At 38.4% G+C, this 22,082-nt stretch overlaps 1 protein-coding gene across 1 annotated transcript in view; it reads left to right on the top strand.

The window, feature by feature from the left end:
* beta'COP (coatomer subunit beta') overlaps nucleotides 1-22,082 on the top strand; it is a 161,641-nt gene that overhangs the window by 47,110 nt on the left and 92,449 nt on the right. Inside the window, exon 8 of the mRNA XM_067150540.2 lies at nucleotides 978-1,177. Within this exon, the coding sequence (XP_067006641.2) occupies nucleotides 978-1,177 (200 nt within the window). The remainder of the gene's footprint in view (nucleotides 1-977; nucleotides 1,178-22,082) is intronic.

The following is a 22,082-nucleotide window of genomic DNA, read 5'->3' as shown; positions in this document are numbered from 1 at the left end:
AGTACAACACACCTACAAGGAAGAGGAATTCCAATGATGATTAAAGTACAACATGCCAATTGCTTAAGAGGTGTCCTCCTTAATTTGAGACTGCTTATCAGTTACAATTATGTTGTAGTTGCTAAAAAACAACTCTACAGCAACACTTTTATAGAGGCCCAAATGGACAGAAGTGTTGCCAAGGCAAAGGAAGGACTGCAAAACATTTTTTTTCTTCAAGTCTTTGATTGCAGAGTCGGCACATCAATATAGGCTATCTGTATCGCTTACATAAAAATGTCCCGATTTGTGACTTTCGGCATGCTGTTTGATCGGCTACCAGACAATAAACTAAATCGCTACCGTACTTTTAAATGGAACTACTACTCAACACCAATGTTAAGAATAACCGATTATGATCAAGGATCAACACACACAGAGAATGAACGTGGTGCTTGAAAGTATATTTGCTGTTTGATTGATTGTTCCTTGCAGTGCTCTTTAGCCAGTGAAAGAAATTCCACACATTGAATGATTTAACCCTTTGGCCTACCATTACTTGTGAAAGGAAATATTCCCTTACATACCATTTATTTTTTTGTCACTTTTTAACATACATTTGATTAATCACATAGGCTACATAAGAATACACAGAGCAAAGTGAGCTTTTAGCTCGCCTATAGTAACAGGAAACCAATGTTTTTGTTCGTAAGTATTACTGGTTTCAAGGGAAGCAGATAAATTAGCAAGAATCATAGTCCTGGCTTTGTCTGGGAATGAGTTCAGAATGTGTCATAATTTCACAGCGCATAGGGCCAAAGTATGCACTTAATGAAGTGAAATGGCGTATGGCTTTTAGTGCCAGGAGTGTCCGAGGACATGCAATAATATAATTTGGTATGGATTTAGTAAGAATCTATTTGGTATTCTTGGATTCATTGTTTACTTATATTGAATCTCTGAATTCAATTTTGTATTGATATAAAATATTTTTGCAGGTTTGTAGTAGTATGTGGTGATGGAGAATATATCATTTACACAGCCATGGCCCTGCGCAATAAGGCTTATGGCTCAGCTCAGGAATTTGTATGGGCCCAAGATTCATCAGAATATGCCACACGAGAGGGCAGCTCTACAGTTAAAGTCTTCAAAAATTTCAAGGAGAAGAAGTCTTTCAAGCCAGAATTTGGAGCTGAAGGTAATAATTTTGTTGTTGTTGTTACTTTCCCTTTTCTTTTAATCTTCCCTTAGTGAAAATGATGCAAGGTGGTACCCAGAAGGGGATCATGGAGGTTTCCCCCACACACCCCTTCTAAACTTCTCTGTTCTCTGAACATTTTTAACAAATTTACAGGTAAAAAATAAACACAAATTTTAATTTTGGTGGCATTTACTTATTAGGATGGTTTGTTTTTAATAAATTTTGCACCATCACTGATATTTACCCTCTAGGCCAAGTTATTCAATTCTAGGTTATAATCAGTATTTGGCATCTTCCTTTCAAGAAAAACCATGCTAGATAGAGTAGACAACACTTTCATTTTAGCTTGTCTTATTTGTTGGTTCCACATTCCATTTCTTGTTCTTATACGGTAATTCCTAAGTATTCTGTTTTATTGACCACTTCAAGTTTTATTCCTTCTGACCTTCATATTTAATTTTTCTTTAATTTATTTCTTTTTTTTTTACAAGCCATTACTTTTGTTTTTTTAATTGTTAATTTTCAAATTCCATTTCCTGCAATATTCAGCAGCTTTCTTGATACTGTTTTGCACACCAACTGGTGTCAGATACAGCAGAAGGATGTTGTTTGGGAAAAGCAGACTAGAAGTTTCTCTTTTATTCAGACATGGGCTTGTCCTATCCTCCCTCCCTTCATTTCCAAAATATTGTTAATAAAGGGTATGAATAATATTGATGATACCAGCAGAATGGATTAGAAAAGGAAGCAATCAATGTCAGGATGAGGAAGTTAGACCAGGCATACCAAATGACAAAGAATATCTACAATAAAAAGTCTATGAGTATAGGGGCCAAGTTCCGACACTATAACACAGTTGTAAAACCTGAGGGATTATATGCATCTGAAACTTTGACCTTAAGTGCTAAAGGTCAAGCTGACTGGCTGGAAAAAAAGAGAGCGCAGGATAATAAGAAAAATCCTATGTAATAGGTGGGTTGATGGACAGTGGCGAATGAGACCAAATGAAATTTTGTACAGCAAGACAGAACCTCTCACAGCGTCAAGTAAGAAGAGACGGCTATTATTTTACGGTCATCTCTTGAGGATGACTGATGATCGACTAACAAAAAGAATATGGAATTTTATTCAATCTAAGGCAACAAGGCCGAGATGGTTCCAGGAGTGTGAAAAAGACCTGAGGTAGATTGGTATTTCAGACCAAGAAATTCATGACAGGAACGCATTCAGAAGATTGGTGAACAGCTATCAAGGTTTCAAAATGGCATCAACTTCCAGAAGACGGAAAGGACCTTTGTCTGAAGAGCATAAACAGGCACTCGTCGCTGGGCTCAGAGGATACTGGCAGGAAGTCAAAGCCGGAACAAGAACAAGACCTAGACACTAAAATGAAGTTGGATGTTACCCCGCAGTCCATAGAGGCTTAACTTGATGTATTAAAAAAAAAAAAATGATGATAATTCACATCCCTGCTTAAGTCCAGTGTTTGAATGTATTTCTCTCGCCGTTAAGTCTTCCTTAACTTTAATTGTGCATATCACTTCCACATACAGATCAAGCATATCACTTCCGTGTACAGATCAAAAATAGCTTTAATAATTTTGACAGGTCTATTCTAGCGAGCTTGCAGCCTGTCTACTGACCAAATCAAAAGCTGTATAGCTGTAATATACAATCTACCATTATTTTTATGTATTTATCAATTATTGTTATAATTATAAATATATTTTCTGTATTTGTTATTCCTTTTCTGAATCCCAACTGTTATATAGAGAGTCTAGAGTGATCCTCTGCCCATTTTATAATTCTTTTTGCTACAATCCCGGTATATATCTAAGTGTATCCAACAAAGTAATACCGCTGTAACTATATGTATTCGATCTATCTCCCTTCCTTTTATATATACGGTTTATGCAGTGGTTTATAGGGAAAGTGAATCTATAATAGATACGATGAGAAAAAGAAGGATTGCCTTTTTCTGCCATCTTTCTAGATTAAATGATAATAGGATAATAAAACAACTGTTTAATTACTTTTGGAAAAGTAAAACAAAAAATAATTGGTTTAAAGAAGTTCAGAATGATTTAGTAGAGCTGAATATTACAATGAACCAAATTAAAAATAGAGAAGAAAAAAGGATTCTCAAGAACAAACAAATAAGATTGTCATTAAAAACTGTACAACACAAACAATGTCATATCTGATGAAGAAAGGTCAGCCAGAATGAAGAAGTTTTGGGAAGGAAGAAGATGATGCAAGCTAAATCTTCAGTTAATTCTTTGTTAACGTAAATGTATTTGGATTTGATTTAAGTGCTCCAATGTGGGCGTAAACTATGTAAATAAATAAATATAGGGCGTAATATTCCTTCTTGCCAAAATTTTTTAGTTACTTCCAGCATCTGTTTGTTATTGCCTAGCTCTTTCCAGAATTCATAAGTAATTTCACTAATAGCACCTGATTTATTCCCCTTTCCTTTTTTCGTTATCTCTAATACTTCATCGCGTAGATTTGAATCTTCTAGTATAAGCATCATGTTCTCCATAAATACGTTTTTGTTTTGCAATTTGCTTTACGCCGCACAGACACAGATAGGTCTTACAGCGACATAAGACCTGTCTGAGTTTTATTCATTTTCTATTCACGCTTTCCCACTAGCAGACCCTTAAAATACATTATCCACTTCTCCTCGCTTATATTTACTTGATTGCTACTTTTGTTTTCTTTACAAATTATATTATTTTATTCTCTTCCATACTTTCTTAGTTTCGTTTTCTTTACAATACCTATTTAGTAATTGTACCTTTATTCTCATCATCATCATCATCATCATCATTTCCCTTTATCCAGCTGTAGCCGGGTAGGGGCAAATATAGTTCCTCTCCACTTTCTTCAGTCTTTCCACCACTCCTCCTCCAACACTGTGTCCCAGTCCAGGTTTCTTTCTATAATGCTGCGTTGGATGGTATCCTTCCATCTCAATCGTGGTCGCCCACGGCCTCTCCTTCCTTGAATTTGCATTTCCATCACCTTTTTTTTTGGCATTCTTTCATCGCTCATTCGCTTTATGTGCCCAAATCATCTTAGTCGGCTCTTCTCTATTCTATCATTCATTTTTTCCACTCCAATTTCTTCCCGGATTTTCTCATTCCTTATTTAGTCTCTTCTACTCTTCTGTATCATACTCCTCAAGAATTTCATTTCGGCTGCCTGTATTCGACTCTCATCCTTCTTTGTCATTGTCCAAGTTTTTGCTCCGTAAGTTGTTATGGGTACGTAATACATCTTGTACATAGTATCCTTTGCTTCCATTGGCACATCTTTGTCCCATAACATATTTCTTACACTATGATAGAAACAACTTCCAGCTTGAATCCTTTTACTAATCTCAGCATCCAGTCGAGCATTCTCCATTAATTCACTCCCCAGGTATTTAAACGTTTCCACTACTTCCAGGGACTTGTCTGCAAGTCTAATCTGACCTTTCCCTTCTTTCTCCCCTCTAGTCATAACAAGAGTTTTACTCTTTTCTACACTTATTTTCAATCCACATTCTTCAATCTTCCCATTCACCACATTCAACTGTTCTTGAACCTTCCTGTCGTCTTCTCCCCAAATCACAATATCATCTGCAAATAACATCATGTTCATTTCTCTTCTTCCATATGCTGCTTTTGCCATTCTCATGATGTCATCCATTACTATTGTAAACAGGATTGGTGATAGAACACTTCCCTGTCTCAGCCCACTAGTTATTTTGAACCAACTTGTCCTGCCAACTTGTGTTTGCACGCAACTACAACATTCCTTATACAATGCCATGATCATTTTTATTAATCCCTGTCCAATTCCTTTTTGCACCAGACTGTCCCAAACTTTCGTCCTAGGGACACTGTCATATGCCTTTTCAATATCAATGAATGTCATCACCATATCATTCCCGTACTCCCAATGCTTTTCCATTAGTTGTCTCATAATGAAAATGGGCTCTATTGTTGACCTTCCACTTCTGAAACCAAACTGATTTTCCTGTATCTGCTTCTCAACCCTCAACCTTATTCTACTTTCCAGTATCCTTTCCATTATCTTAGCAACATGGGATATTAGAATAATTCCCCTGTAGTTCTTCAAAACTTTCTTATCACCTTTCTTGAAAATTGGGATGATTATTCCTTTTTGCCAATCCTCAGGGACCTCCTTATTCTCCCAGACATTCCTGAGAATCCGATATGTCCACTGCAGGCCTACAGCTCCAGCTGCCTTTATCATCTCCACTGAAATTTCATCTATTCCAGCAGTTTTTCCATTTTTCATCTTTCTTACTGCCATTTCAATTTCATTCATTGTAATTTCTTTATCCATTTCTTCGTCAACTAATTGCCTTTCCTGGTCGTCCATTGAATGACTGTCATCCGTTCTTATGTTCAGCAGCTTCTGAAAATACTCTTTATTCTATTTTCAATTAATCTTTGTATTCCTTCCTTAATCTACAGAAATCTAACTGTAGCTCGTGAAATTTCACATTTCTGTACACTTTCAGTTCCCTTATCACTTCAGTTTTCTTTTTCTTACATCATCATTCCACAAGTTTTGTGTGTTTTCCCTTCTCTTTCTTACAGCCATTCTTCTACCAGATATTACTATCGATCTTTCAATCATTCTTATTGCTTCTTCTGTGTTATTATTCTCTCATCATATTTTCAATACCTATCTTCGGAATTGTGAGTTTTCCCCCTCTATAATATTCCCTATATATTCATCTCTATGTTCCTTTAGATGCCGTAACTAAATCTATGGTGTTCCCTCTTGTATCGACTATAAATGTTAAATTCCCTATTACCACCACCACCACCACCACCACCACTCTTGTCTACATTCTGTATCTTTACTTCTTCTTTCTATTAGTATTTTTTTTCTTTCTGATTTTCTGTTGTATACTGGATTTTTTTTTTCATCCACCCTTGCTTTAACATCTCCCATTATCATTATTCTTATTTCTTCATTCTTTAATTTAATCTGGTTTACTACTCCAGAGAACAATGGTTTTTTCTTCTTCCGAAAAGGAGATCCTATGGATGGTTGCAGCCAAAACCCATGAAAAATTCTCTCTCCCCCACTCTTCTTTTCCGTATCTTCAAATCAGATAATCCAGACCTGACTCCACATGCTCTACTTGGTTACATATTTCATCCTTTATCAAGACTGATATACCTCCCAGATGGTGCCCTTTTCTTATTCTCCTACTGTATGTTTTGATTTATTTCAAATTTTATAACCTGGCATTTGTAATTCACAACCTACAGGTATCCATATATTGATCATTCCCCACATTAATTTCCTGACCCCAACATTTCCCAGTTTAACTCTGTATTCCTTCGATATTTATTAATCCTATGTTTCATCCTAGTTATTTACTTGTGGGCACATCTACTAAACTGGCTGATATGCTATGTTTAATCCATGATTTCTCTAATTGTATGATGGATCCACTTGGTGAACTAATTATTTCCTCTTCCAAATACCTCTCATCCTCTGCACTCTTCATCCCGTTTTAGCCCACATGCCCTTTAAATTTAATGCTACCTTATGTTTTTTTCTTCTTTTCTTCCCGAGATGTCCTCCCTCCTGGAAACTGCCTCCTCTTCCTGTGCAGCTGCCTGGGATGAAGATGTCTGGAGCTCTTCATTGCCTCTAATTTCGCCTTGCTCATCAACCGCTCCTGCTGTTGCTATTGATTCAGCACTACTGTGGTTGCCCATTGTGACATTGACCTTTCACACTACTGACTCATCTGGCCATTGCTCCATCTCCCACAGTTGACTAGCAGACCAATTTCTTGACTAAGAATCACCTAGCAGCACAAGCCTGTTTCCACTGATACGTGCTTTTAGTCCAGCTTTCTTTGCTTTGCCTAAATGGAAACGTAATATTTTCATATTTTTCATTTCTTCAAGTTCGTTCCTAATCCAAATTTTGGTTCCTTTCAAGTATTTTGCATTATCCAAAATTTTCTGAATCTTTAGACTTGACACCAGACACTTCAACTAGTCTTCTTCCCGTATTTTTCCCTATTTTGAAAGCACTGTCAGTGTCACTCCCACTACACTTAACTTTCACTTTCTTCCTTATTGAGGAACATATCATTAAAATTCTCCTTCAGCCAGTCCATTTGTAATTATATTTCTCCTCTTCTCTCTCCTCTCTCATGCCAGTTCCTGTAATTGCAGTAATTGCAGTTCAAGTCCCTGGAGTAGTAGTAGTAGTTTTGATAGAAATATTTGAGAAATTATTGTAGACAACCTCGTATTTTTCAGTAGGCCTAATTCAGGACACTTTTATTCTCCATCCCGTGGAGTAGGGAAAATAATAGTAATCCACCAGCTGTAATAATCACATAACCACATTTCAGTAGAATTGTAGTGAAGATAAGGTATAATATATTAGATAGTATCTTGCCAGTTATATTCGTGTTTTTCTTCGTGTACGGCAATCCTTTCGATACTTAAGCATTTAACCAAACGCAGTGTAGTGTAGTGTAGATACATTGTAGTGTAGATACAGTACATTTAGATAGTGCCGTATCTTGCCTGCTATATTCGTGTATTATCTTTCGTGTGTATCTATTAGACCCTAATACTAATAGTAATTTGTCTAAGCATTTAGCTTCGTTGGTAATCTTTGAGTACAGTAGTTCTTGCAAATTTCATTTCTGTTGTGCTTAGTAGTGACATACGGTACGGTACCGGTATCGTAATTAGGATACGTCTGAAAGTAGTTTAAAAATTACTGTAGTGTACTGTACAGTAGTATACGAGTAATATCCTATTAGAAATTAGTGTGCTTATTTTGTTATTGTAAAATATTTGTGTAGTACTGGTGTAGTAGAGGTATCCATAGAAACTCTTACTAAAATATTGTTGAAATTAGGATAGGCTTAATTGCAGTTTGGAATTGTGTAGTTCTTGTGTATTACTTTCGATATTCAGTAATTAACAGCAGTTTTTATCCTGTTAGGGGTTGTAGGATTAAAAAAAAAAATAGAGCACGAGTAAGTAGTATTGTAGTGTAGTCGTATATTAATTACCTTATTGTTGTGTAGTATCCCAGACAATATATCCCTCCGTTCATTTATTTTTTTTGCAAATAAGTTACTTTATTTTTTAATTTAAAATTTTCCCCCCGTAAAGAATGGCTAAGGAGCGCGAGTGTACTTATTGTGGGTGTGGTGAGGGATTGAGGGGTATGAGGGAGGAGTTGGAAAGTTTGAGGGAGATAATTAGGATTCTCACAGAAGACAGGAAGGAAGATAGGACTCCCTCAAACAATGTACAGGTTACAGTAGGTGTACAAGAGGGAGGGGAAGGAAAGGGAGGAGTTGTAGAAGACAGGTGGTCTAATGTTCTAAGGGGAAGGAGATTGCAGGCCAAGTGCTCTACTCAGGATCAGAATTCAGGACAGGTGTCTGTGCGAAATCGGTACGAGTCACTCCAGGTAGAACAACAGAGGGAAGATGAGGGACAGGGAACTGTTGCTGAGATGCATGGAAGTAGGAGGAAGGGAAAAGGTAGGAAAGGGAAATGTAGAGTAGAGGATAGGAAAAGACAGGTGGAACAGGGTCATGGGAAGGAGAAAAGGGAGGAGGAAGTAGCTTCTGCAGCTATCAGGAAAGATAGGGCTGACCAGGAGGGGAGGGGATCAAATGAGGTGGGTAGGGTTGAGGCTCTGGTCATGGGGGATTCCATCGTTAGACACGCGGGGAAAGTGTGTGGAGGAAAGGGAACCAGGGTAGAATGTTATCCAGGAATTAGGTTGAGGAAGATGTTGAGGAAAGTAGAAGAGAGGGAGGAGGGGAAGGAGAAGGTGGTAGTGTTTCATGTTGGTACCAACAACGTAAGGCAAGCTGATATAAGTACCAACATAGTTGGAGATGTGTGGGATCTGGTAAATGCAGCACGGGTGAAGTTTAAGAAAGCGGAGATTGTTATTAGTGGAATACTGTGTAGGAGGGATACTGACTGGAGGGTGATTGGGGATTTAAATGAGACTATGGAGTGGGTATGTGGGAAACTGGGAGTGAGATTTCTAGATCCTAATGGGTGGGTAGGAGATAGGGATCTGCACTCGGATGGCCTTCATTTAAACCGCAGTGGTACGTATAAGTTAGGAAATTTGTTTGGAAGGGTAATAGGGAGGTACATTCAGGGAAACGGGATGGCCTAGGGAGCGGTGATAAGGGAACAGGGAACTGGAAATCAAGTAGGGATGACATAAAATTGTTAGTGTTGAACTGTAGAAGTATTGTAAAGAAAGGAATAGAATTAAGTAATTTAATAGATATATATTTACCAGATATTGTAATAGGAGTTGAATCATGGCTGAGAAATGATATAATGGATGCAGAAATTTTCTCACGGCACTGGAGTGTGTATCGTAGAGATAGGATAGGAAAGGTGGGAGGGGGAGTTTTCATTCTGGTGAAAGAAGAATTTGTAAGCTACGAAAAAGTTAAAGATGAGACACATGAAATTCTAGGTGTAAGGCTGATTTCTAAAGATAATAGGCAACTTGATATATTTGGAGTGTACAGATCGGGAAAGGGTAGCACTGATGCGGATTCGGAATTATTTGATAGGATAGTCAGCTATGTGGGAAACGACATGGAAAGAAATGTGATTGTAGCGGGAGATCTGAATTTGCCAGATGTAAATTGGGAAGGAAATGCGAACGACAGGAAGCATGACCAACAGATGGCAAATAAGTTAATATGGGAAGGACAGCTGATTCAGAAAGTGATGGAACCAACCAGAGGGAAAAATATCCTGGATGTGGTGCTGATAAAACCAGATGAGCTCTATAGGGAAACTGAAGTAATAGATGGTATTAGTGATCATGAAGCTGTTTTTGTGGTAGTTAAAAATAAATGCGATAGAAAGGAAGGTCTTAAAAGTAGGACTGTTAGGCAGTACCATATGGCTGATAAAGCAGGTATGAGGCAGTTTCTAAAAAGTAACTATGATCGGTGGAAAACGGTAAATAAAAATGTAAACAGACTCTGGGATGGGTTTAAAGAAATTGTTGAGGAATGCAAAAACAGGTTTGTACCTTTAAGGGTGGTAAGGAATGGTAAAGACCCACCTTATTATAATAGAGAAATAAAGAGACTAAGAAGGAGGTGCAGACTGGAAAGAAATAGAGTTAGAAATGGCTGTGGAAGTAAGGAGAAATTGAAGGAACTTACTAGAAAATTGAATCTAGCAAAGAAGGCAGCTAAGGATAACATGATGGCAAGCATAATTGGCAGTCATACAAATTTTAGTGAAAAATGGAAGGGTATATATAGGTATTTTAAGGCAGAAACAGGTTCCAAGAAGGACATTCCAGGAATAATTAATGAACAAGGGGAGTGTGTATGTGAGGATCTTCAAAAGGCGGAAGTATTCAGTCAGCAGTATCTAAAGATTGTTGGTTACAAGGATAATGTCGAGATAGAGGAAGAGACTAAGGCCACAGAAGTAATAAAATTTACATATGATAACAATGACATTTACAATAAGATACAAAAGTTGAAAACTAGAAAAGCGGCTGGAATTGATCAGATTTCTGGGGATATACTAAAGACAATGAGTTGGAATATAGTACCATATCTGAAGTACTTATTTGATTATTGTTTGGTCGAAGGAGCTATACCAGATGATTGGAGAGTTGCTATAGTAGCCCCTGTGTATAAAGGAAAGGGTGATAGACATAAAGCTGAAAATTACAGGCCAGTAAGTTTGACATGCATTGTATGTAAGCTTTGGGAAGGCATTCTTTCTGATTATATTAGACATGTTTGTGAAATTAATAACTGGTTCGATAGAAGGCAATTCGGTTTTAGGAAAGGTTATTCCACTGAAGCTCAACTTGTAGGATTCCAGCAAGATATAGCAGATATCTTGGATTCTGGAGGTCAAATGGACTGTATCGCGATTGACATGTCTAAAGCATTTGATAGGGTGGATCATGGGAGACTACTGGCAAAAATGAGTGCAATTGGACTAGACAAAAGAGTGACTGAATGGGTTGCTATATTTCTAGAAAATAGATCTCAGAGAGTTAGAGTAGGTGAAGCTTTGTCTGACCCTGTAATAGTTGAGAGGGGAGTTCCTCAGGGCAGTGTTATCGGACCTTTATGTTTTCTTATATATATAAATGATATGAGTAAAGGAGTGGAATCAGAGGTAAGGCTTTTTGCGGATGATGTTATTCTCTATAGAGTGATAAATAAGTTACAAGATTGTGAGCAACTGCAACGTGACCTCGAAAATGTTGTGAGATGGACAGCAGACAATGGTATGTTGATAAACGGGGCTAAAAGTCAGGTTGTGAGTTTCACAAATAGGAAAAGTCCTCTCAGTTTTAATTACTGCATTGATGGGGTGAAAGTTCCTTTTGGGGATCATTGTAAGTATCTAGGTGTTAATATAAGGAAAGATCTTCACTGGGGTAATCACATAAATGGGATTGTAAATAAAGGGTACCGATCTCTGCACATGGTTATGAGGGTGTTCAGGGGTTGTAGTAAGGATGTAAAGGAGAGTGCATATAAGTCTCTGGTAAGACCCCAACTAGAGTATGGTTCCAGTGTATGGGACCCTCACCAGGATTACCTGATTCAAGAACTGGAAAAAATCCAAAGAAAAGCAGCTCGATTTGTTCTGGGTGATTTCCGACAAAAGAGTAGCGTTAAAAAAATGTTGCAATGTTTGGGTTGGGAAGAATTGAGAGAAAGAAGAAGAGCTGCTCGACTAAGTGGTATGTTCCGAGCTGTCAGCGGAGAGATGGCGTGGAATGACATTAGTAGACGAATAGGTTTGAATGGCGTTTATAAAAGTAGGAAAGATCACAATATGAAGATAAAGTTGGAATTCAAGAGGACAAACTGGGGCAAATATTCATTTATAGGAAGGGGAGTTAGGGATTGGAATAACTTACCAAGGCAGATGTTCAATAAATTTCCAATTTCTTTGAAATCATTTCGGAAAGGGCTAGGAAAGCAACAGATAGGGAATCTGCCACCTGGGCGACTGCCCTAAATGCAGATCAGTATTGATTGATTGATTGATTGATTGATTGATTGAGCCTTCAGGTAAAGCTTCATTACCCTTTCTTCTCAATCCAAAACTTGATTCTTAACTTCATCCAACTTGAGGTTATTTTGAACCAAGCTCTCCTTGTTTTCACAGATTTCTGTTTTTAAATAAGTCTTCAGCTCATGGAAATCCTTAGTTTGGTCCATCAGATGTTCCCTAGTCTTATCTTCTCGACATGCCTCTTTCATAACGTCCTTCAGCTTCTCGCTATCCTCCCAAGATAGTCCAAGGCCCGGGTTCAAATTAACACCACCGATCAACAATAACACCATCACAACAAATTATGTTAACACCATTTTCATAATATTACTGGGACTGTTGACTGTATGTATTTCACTTTCATCCTGCACTGTCATCTCCCTACAGTGGATTGGTATTGTTCAATTGAAACTCCCATGTTATGTTTACGCACTCATAGTTGTACTCTCAGCACACACTCAGTACTTCACGTCTCTTCACCTCGCAGTTCGAATTGCGACTTTTATAGTGTAATTGAAGGCTTAATCACAATCCGGCACAAATGTTGTTATCCATTTTGGGAGGTTTTTCAACACCCAAGGAGTACAGAAAGAACTGTTATATAAATTTTAAGTTTTGTTTTCAATGCACACATGGTTTTTTAGACATTATACAGAGTATTCAGAATATTTGTTATATAATTTTAAAGATTTTATTTAAGATTGAATATTCTTGTATTTTTATTTATAACTTATTTGGTAGTATATTTTGAGTACATAATTGAATCAAGTCCGCAGATTATTTTATGAACTTATGGTTGTTGATGAAGAGAACGAATGTGGTTCTCGAAATATGTACGACAGATTGATTAATATGGATTAAACAGTTTTTTATTAATACTGACAAGGCGGGCACACATCATCACCAGTGATTTTTCAGTGTTGTAATTTAACACAGTGCGGACCGGTCCCGAGAAAACTCTTGTTTGCCTGGCTGACCGTTGTGGACTAGTCCCGAGTTATCTCGTGTTAGCAGCAGACCCAGCAAACTGAAGTTTAATGCTATCTTTTGAGATATAACGGAACTATTTGGAGGTAAGGGTGATAGAACTCTGTTATGTATGGCTCTACACAATCGATAGTCGCATTTCTTTTCGATTATTCTTCATATCATAGATTTTCTTTGCATTTGCTGACAACATGTTTACGAAGTTCAAAGAGTCATGCAAGATGGCAGCGCCCAGGGATCGCATGTTGTTTGTTTTTGATTTTGAAGTAAAGGAACTTGGTGCCTTCTATACTTTATTGCATTTGATATGTCTTAATGATGCGACATCACAACTTGATGACGGACATGACTGTTGCATGCGTAACCATTTTCAACAATACAAAATCATCTGACCAATCGGAAATAGGCTTAGAAAGTGCCAACTTCAGTTAATGAAATAATTTTACAAAAATGAAAAGTCTCTTCATAACATCTTGCCCCCCTTGAAAGGAGTTCTTTCAACTAAACTATTGTAACATTGTAATCTTATACCTATTGTAAAAACACTTATTCTGAACATATGCATTAATACAAAACTCTATACATACATATTTTTATCATTAAAAGAAAATAATATTGAAATTATATCTTTGATGAAAAATAACACAAAGTTAAAGATATCACAGGAAATCTTGAATTCAGTTCTCCTTGTCATCCCCTTCAATGGGAAGAGGGCATATTTTCTTGATGCTTCGGCTAAAAGTTCCACCAGCCGTCCGAACGGTGACAACCCTCACCTCACCATCTTGTCCAGGATGAACTTGAACTATCCCACCTCTGGGCCACTCTAGAGGAGGGATGTTGTCCTCAATTAATAGCACCAAAGAATCAACATCAATACGTCGATTAGTATCATGCCACTTGACGCGTTTTTGCAATTCCTGCAAGTATTCTCGCTGCCATCTCTGCCACAACCGCTGCCGAATTTTCTGCAAGTGCTGCCAACGTGACAAGCAGTTATCAGGTTCTCTCAACAAATCCCTTTGCACGGGTTGCACGATCGAGTCACTTAGAAGAAAATGTGCTGGTGTTAAGACTTCTAAATCATTTGGATCATTTGGCAAGGGAGTAAGGGGACGTGAATTTAATACTGCCTCTATATCGCAAAGAATAGTGTAGGTTTCTTCGAAAGTTAGCACACGTCCCTGTGTTTCAGTCAGCAAATGTCTTTTCATCATCTTTACAGCTGCTTCCCACAATCCCCCAAAGTGGGGTGACCGGGGAGGAATGAAACTCCACTGTATCTGCTGCTGTGCGAGTGAGGAGGTAATGGTCGTTGACCCCTTTTCCAAAAAGGATTGGATATCTTGTAGTGCGTTCGCTGCTCCAATGAAATTCTTCCCATTATCAGAGAAAAGCTGCTTGCACAAACCTCTTCTCTCCATAAAGCGTTGCAATGCAGCTACGAAAGCTTCGGTCGTTAGCTCCGACACCAACTCCAAATGCACTGCCTTGGTACTGAAGCATGTAAATACAGCTACGTAACTCTTGTAAGTATGAATGCGGCCCCTTCTGTGGCTTTCTCTTACAGATATTGGACCTGCATAGTCCACTCCTGTGGTAACAAACGGTCGAACAACTAACGTAACCCTTTCTTTTGGTAAATCTGCCATGCGTATCTCTGGAACTGTAGGATGGTAACAAAAGCACTTCAGACACCTCTTGACAATCCTTTTCGCTTCTCTTCTGCCACTGATAGGCCAATATCGTTGTCGAGTTGCATGTAGCAGTTGCTCTGGGGGACAATGCTTCAGACGACGATGTTCATTTTCCATGATCATTCTGGTGATGTGATGATTTGCTGGTAACAGCACAGGATGTCTCTGTTCTGATGTTAGCTCAGAAAAACGAAGCCTTCCTCCAACCTTAATCAATCCGTCACTATCCAGAAACGGACTGAGTGACTTTAGAGAACTCTTCTTTGGGAGGTCTTGATTATTAATTAAGCAATGTAGTACTTGAGGGAATGCTTCTAATTGTGTCCATTTGACTACCTGCTTCTCTGCTTTACAAGTTTCTTGTATTTCTAGTGAACCTTTTTTCCTTTCCGATGGTTTGAGTTTGCAGTTATAAATGAATCTTTGACAATATGCTACTATACGACATAATTTCGGAAATGACGAGAATTTATTCAGTAGAATGCTGGTTGATGTTGCTGTCAACGTAACTGCTGTGACCTTCAGCTCTGGTAGTTCTGTTTCAAATTCTTCTGAATGCTCTGGTTGTTGACGTTGTGTGCGAAGCCAAGAAGGTCCACTCCACCACAGCTTTTTATCTTCGAGTTCTGCTGAAGTAATTCCTCTTGAGAGAAGATCAGCTGGATTTTCAGTCGAAGGAACATGCTTCCAGGTGGTTGCATCAGTGGCTTCTTGAATCTTTGCAATCCTGTTTGCCACAAATGTCTTCAGCAGCCTTGGCTCAGTGTTGATCCATCCCAAAACAATTGTACTGTCACTCCATAATCTGATCTGACCAATTTTTTCTTTCAAAGCACTCACTGTTGTTTTGACAAGTTGTGCAAGAAGAAGGGCTGCCTCCAATTCGAGTCTTGGCAACGAAATGGTTTTTAAAGGAGCTACTTTCGTCTTCGCACAAAGTAAATTGGAAATGTAGAGACCACTTTGCGTTTGACAAACTGCATAAATGCATGCTCCAAAAGCCTTCTCTGAAGCATCACTAAATCCAAACAAATCAAAAGAGCCAGAGCAATTCCCAGGATTTATGTTTCTCATAATTCTGATGTTGTTCAGTCTTTCTAATGACGTATAGTACTCGTTCCAAATCTGAAGGTGCTCTCGAGACAATGGCTGATCCCATTCAAATCCATCTACCCATAAGTGTTGCATCAACAACTTCCCTTTGATCAGTACTGGACCCACGAGTCCTAGTGGATCAAAAATCTGTGCGATTTTGGAGGCGACTTCTCTTTTGGATCTTGGTGACTGCTTTGTCAGCTCAACTCGAAACTGAAGGCAATCTTGTGCTGAGTCCCAGAGGAGTCCAAGAGTCTTACTAGCTTCACCTTTGTCTAAAACCAGTAAAGTCCCTTCGTCGCTTTTGCTCTCCAAATCCTGCAAGATCTCTTTGCTGTTGGACCTCCATTTCCTCAAATGCATTCCACCACTCTTGAGTATATTTTGTATTTGCCGCCGTAGCCCGATCACGTCTTCTAGAATGTCTCCACCACTTAAGCAGTCATCCATATAAAAATCATCACGAATAGCCTTTGCTGCTGCTGGAAATTCATTTTCATGAAGAGTAGCCAATTCATTTAAGCATCTCATGGCATGATAAGGTGCTGATGCTGTTCCATATGTTACTGTATTCAACTGATAAATCCTCACAGGGGCTGAAGATTCCTCTTTCCACAAAATCTGCTGGAATGCTTGATCTTCAGGATGGATGAGGATTTGCCGAAACATCTTTTCCACATCTGCCGTCATGACGTACTTATGGCTGCGAAATCTAAGTACAATGTGAAAAAGATCTCGCTGTAAATTAGGTCCTGTCATGAGCTTGTCATTGAGTGATGTCCCGAGTGATGTTTTTGCCGAGGCATCAAATACCACTCTGACCTTTGTGGTGTCACTATCTGGACGTACCACTGGTTGATGGGGTATGAAGTATGAATTTGGTACATCTTGATTTTGGTTTGTTTCAATCAAGCTCATATGCCCTAGTTTTTCATATTCATCCATGAAATCTGCATAAGCTGTCTTGAGTTCGGGGTGTCTGCTTAACCTCTTGACTAATGATTCTAGTCTGTTTAGTGCGTGCTTTCTTGATTCTCCGAGGATGACATTGGCTTGATAGGGAGCCTTACGATGAATCTACCTGTTGTATCTCTTGCAGCGGTGTCCGTGAACTGTCTTTCACATATTCTTTCTTCTGATGTGTAATGTTGAATCTCCGGAATTGCTTCTTGTTTCCAAAATTTCTCCATCTGATCTGATAATTGTTGATTGCTAATTTTCATGCATGTTGTTGTTGATCCTTGTTTGTTCTCAAAAACTTCACCACCTATAATCCAGCCTAATCGGGTGTTTTGCAGAGCTGGTTGTCCTTCAGCTTCATTCTTGGGTGGACCAATGACTATTTTCCAATAAAGTCCAGCACCAATTAACATGTCGATGTCTCCAGGCTTGTTGAATGTGGGGTCTGCCAAGCGAATATCCTTTGGAATAATAATCTTGTCCTTCTTGATCTCCAACTGTGGCAATCGTCCTGTTATAGTTGGCAAAACTAGAAATTCTGCTTCCACCTCAAATCCGTCATTCCTTGAAGCGAGATGTACTCTCGTGATCCTTTTTGTTTCCACTTTGGAACAATCTACTCCAATGATCTGTGTGTTTGTCTTGACATTCGGTAAACCAAGTTTCTTATACAGACCTTCCTTTATTAGATTCGACTGAGATCCCGGATCCAGTAAGGCTCGGCATGTCATTCTTCTTCCGTGAACATCTTTCACATCAATTAAAGCTGTTGACAAAAGTATTTGTGATGTTATTCCTTTCGCCAAGTTCACATTGAGTGAAGCAAGTGAATGCTGAGATTCGACACACAGGTTTATGGGCACTTGAACTTCTTTGAGATTTTGTTTCTGTTTGTCATCTTCCTCAGCATGTAAAAGTGTGTTGTGAGGAAGTCCGCATTTTTTGCATTTCGATCCTCTGCAATTTTTTGCAATATGTCCTGGTTTCAAACAGTTATGACACTGTCCTTTTTCTCGAAGCAGTTTTCTTCTGTCTTCAACTGATCGTTTAATTAATTCTTCACATGTAAAAATGGGGTGACTTCCACCACACAGATTACAGCTTCCCTGAGTCGTCGTCATAACAACTTTCTTGCTAGGTTGTTTGTCCTTCGGATTTGCCTTTGTGTTCAATGCCTTGGTTTTGTTATGATTTAAAAGCATGTATGATTGGGAACGCTCAGTTAAAAATTTCAAGAAATCATCCAATGTTGACATCTTCTCTGGAGTGTTGCCTTTCACCCTTTCCTGCCAGTCTCTTTGCTCAATGAAATCCAGCTGCTTCTTTGCTAGATGAATAACCAATGTGTCCCAATATTGTACCGGTTGCTTCATTGCTTTTAATGAAGCCATGTGAGTTTGAATATGAAATTGTAACTGCCTGAGTGATTCAGATTTGTTCTCCTTAAAAATTGTAGGAAACTTGAAAAGTTCATCTAGATGTGTCTCGATTATCATCATTTGATCATCATATGTATCTACAAGCAAGTTCCACGCACTTGTGTAGTTTTCTTCTGAAATGGTAAAACCTTCAATGACTTTGCGTGCCTCGCCCTGCAGAAGACCGATCAGATACTGATATTTTTGGATATTTGTTAGTTGAGTATCATTATGAATGGTTGACTCAAAACTGTTCTTAAAAAGCAACCATTTTGTGAATTCGCCGTTAAATTCCGGTAATTTAATTTCTGGTAATTTATGTATTCTTCTGTTATGATGTTGTGGAACTTCCCGTTGATGAACGGCGTTGTTTACTGCCGTGTTCATTTGAGCTAGTAAATTATTTTGAACATCCTCTGCTTCATCTAATATCGTTTGCAGTTGTGTAACTGCGCGGAAATAAATAGATTCAAAAAGCTCTCGCTCTCCCTCACATTCCTCTTGAAACTGTAGTGCAGCTGTTTCATCAGTGATCTCTGTTTCCTCTATTTTCATCTGTACTTCTTCAAAAGAATTCCATAGCTCTTCACATTTTTTAATTCTAACCTTCGCCTCTGATTTTGACGTGTCATCTGTAACCGACTTTATTATTCTTGTTAACGTGCCTTTTACTCGACTACGCGATTGTTTCAATTTCGTTAGTTGCGACATATTTAAATTAAGGTTATGCTGTGAAAGTTCGAAGGGATTGCGTGAAGGTTATGTATAAATTTAAAGGAATCGTGTTGCTGAATTGAGGTTATATGACAAAAGAATATGGATCTTTTATATTTATGACAACAGGAGGATCAAAGGACTTCAATTATCATTTTCTTATTATGTTGATCTAAGAGTCTAAGAGTACCATATGTATAGCAAGGATGGTGTCTATGTCAAAGAGACTCACGCTCTCACGGAGATTCTTGCCTTGAGCGGCTAAGAGAATGTAAAACTTGAAATCTTGTCGCTACTTCTTTGGATGTACTAAGTACGAAAACTCGAATCGTACTTGCCTGATTACTGATTTATGGTGCAATCCGTTGAAGTTGTTGGCCTCAGCGGTCTGATCTTCGTTATGAACGAGAATGCAATATCCGTGAATGATTCCACGAATTCGAGATGTGTTGTATTTTTGCTCCGATGCTTAACCTCAATTGCGACGCATTGTTTTCACTTCTGGATTTCACTTTTCATTATCTTGCTTGTATTGAACATCTCAGGTTATCGAGAGCCGTGCTGTTGGGCGCCAATGTTTGTTTTTGATTTTGAAGTAAAGGAACTTGGTGCCTTCTATACTTTATTGCATTTGATATGTCTTAATGATGCGACATCACAACTTGATGACGGACATGACTGTTGCATGCGTAACCATTTTCAACAATACAAAATCATCTGACCAATCGGAAATAGGCTTAGAAAGTGCCAACTTCAGTTAATGAAATAATTTTACAAAAATGAAAAGTCTCTTCATAACACATGTGTTTGGACAAGGATAAAATTATTCGTGAATTATTTGCTGATACAGGCTCCGGATATCCAAGTGATGCTGAATATTTAGAGTTCGATGATGAAATATCTTCTAACGGAAATGTTTCAAGTGATGATGAGGATATAGCTTTATATTCAAGGTGTTGAACTCATGTAGCACAGAACGAGTCTGATAATTGTGTTACGGGTGTAAATATTCTAAATATTGTAAATAATGTAATGTTTTCTGACAACTCGGTTATGGACAACAGTGAACTTAGGCTAGAGGATTTTGAAGGTGTTCCTACTATGAGCAGAATTCACGTTCTAATAACGTATCCCCTAAAACACTAAATTGGACTAATGTCAATGGCAGGGAAATCTTAAAAATATTGCTAATTGTATATTGATAGGGCAGGTGAACAAATAATGTCTGAAAGATTACTGCCCAACCGATCCCCTAATAGAAAACCCCATATTTCCGAAAACTATAAGCCGAAATTGATTTCAACAAATGCGTACCTACCTGCATTTCAACAACTATTCAGGAAGGCCACCAGAAAAAGAAAAAAAACCCACAAAAAACAGTATTCCTTGAAAAGCTAGTGAAGTTCTGACAGTTTTATTTGAATGCATCCACTCCAGCATTGAGGTAATTAGAAAGTGGCCAGGAACAGGGCTGTGCATGGGGTGAAGGGCACTCGGTCTGCAGTGTGTTAATTATTATGAATCTTCGTAGCAAATTTTTGGACTGGATGGCCTTCCTGATGTCAGCATCATCAAAGGAGTTAATGAGATGAAATGAATTATGTGATATATGATAGGAAGGAAGAAGGTGAAACCCAGTGTCGGCACATAGCTTACTCCTGTTGAATAGCGCCAAGGGGTCTGCTCAAAGCTTTACGTCTCCATCAGACGGATGAATCGCTACCAACCGTGACGTATGCCCTCACTCCATAAGAATACTGCGGAGAAGTTTGGATTTGAATCCAGGCTTTTGGCACGCAGTCTAATTATTAGAAATTGTATACTACCACTTCTCCTACCCTGCTGGCCAACATTGTGATGGTGAAATTTGTTTGACCAACGGAAGTCGAACTGGTTACCCGTGGTGTCAGACCATACAGACTTGATGCCTTAATGATTGTGGCCTATATCAGATGTAAGGCTTTTCAGGCGTTTGCTCTATTAACCAGCGTTTTGTCTTAGGTCTGACACTACTCGTCAGTGGGATGTGTCGGACCCTACCCACTGATGCTGGGTGTATGCCGCCACCAGGTGGGCTTTGTGATATTTTTGATTTATTTTCTTCTTAAAAATTAAATAACTGGAAAGGAGGTTCAACCTATTCAATACTCAAAAGAAAGAAACGTAGCAATCACATTTCTATTTAAATGGGACCGGTTTCGACCTTAGTCTAGGTCATCATCAGCCATAAAAAACATTCATAAACATTTTACATGTTTTTTATGGCTGATGATGACCTAGACTAAGGTCGAAACCGGTCCCATTTAAATAGAAATGTGATTGCTACGTTTCTTTCTTTTGAGTATTGAATAGGTTGAACCTCCTTTCCAGTTATTTAATTTTTAACATCAATAATTTCAATACGGAACAATGAAATTTTTATCTTTATTTTCTTCTGTCGAGACTGGTTTGAAACAAAGAGAGGAGTGCAGCAGGGCAGCTCATTGTCACCACTTCTATTTATTATTGTGATGGATGTAGTAATGAAATTTATGGAAAGGAAAGAACATGGAGATATCAAAGCCTTCACATTTGCAGATGATGTTGCGATCTGGAGTGACTTGGAAGAGGAATTGGGAGAGATAATGCAAAGCTGGAATGAGGAGTTTAAGAAACATGGTTTAAACATCAGTAAGACCAAGACGGTGGTGACGAAAGTGTATGGGGAAGGAGCAAAACCAATAGACATGTTAAATGAAGCCCAACTGGACAGCATTCCAGTTTTCAAATACTTGCGTTGTATTTTATCAAATGACGATCTATCAAAACATGAGGTGAACAATCGAATCAATAAGGCAACACAATTTTACCACCAGGTAAGACACCTGCTGTGGGATGAGCAAATACCTATGAAAACAAAAATGATATTGTACAAGTCCTA

Source organism: Anabrus simplex, chromosome 6 (genome assembly GCF_040414725.1).
Source record: "Anabrus simplex isolate iqAnaSimp1 chromosome 6, ASM4041472v1, whole genome shotgun sequence".
NCBI lineage: Eukaryota > Metazoa > Arthropoda > Insecta > Orthoptera > Tettigoniidae > Anabrus > Anabrus simplex.
This window is presented reverse-complemented; position numbering and strand designations above follow the sequence as displayed.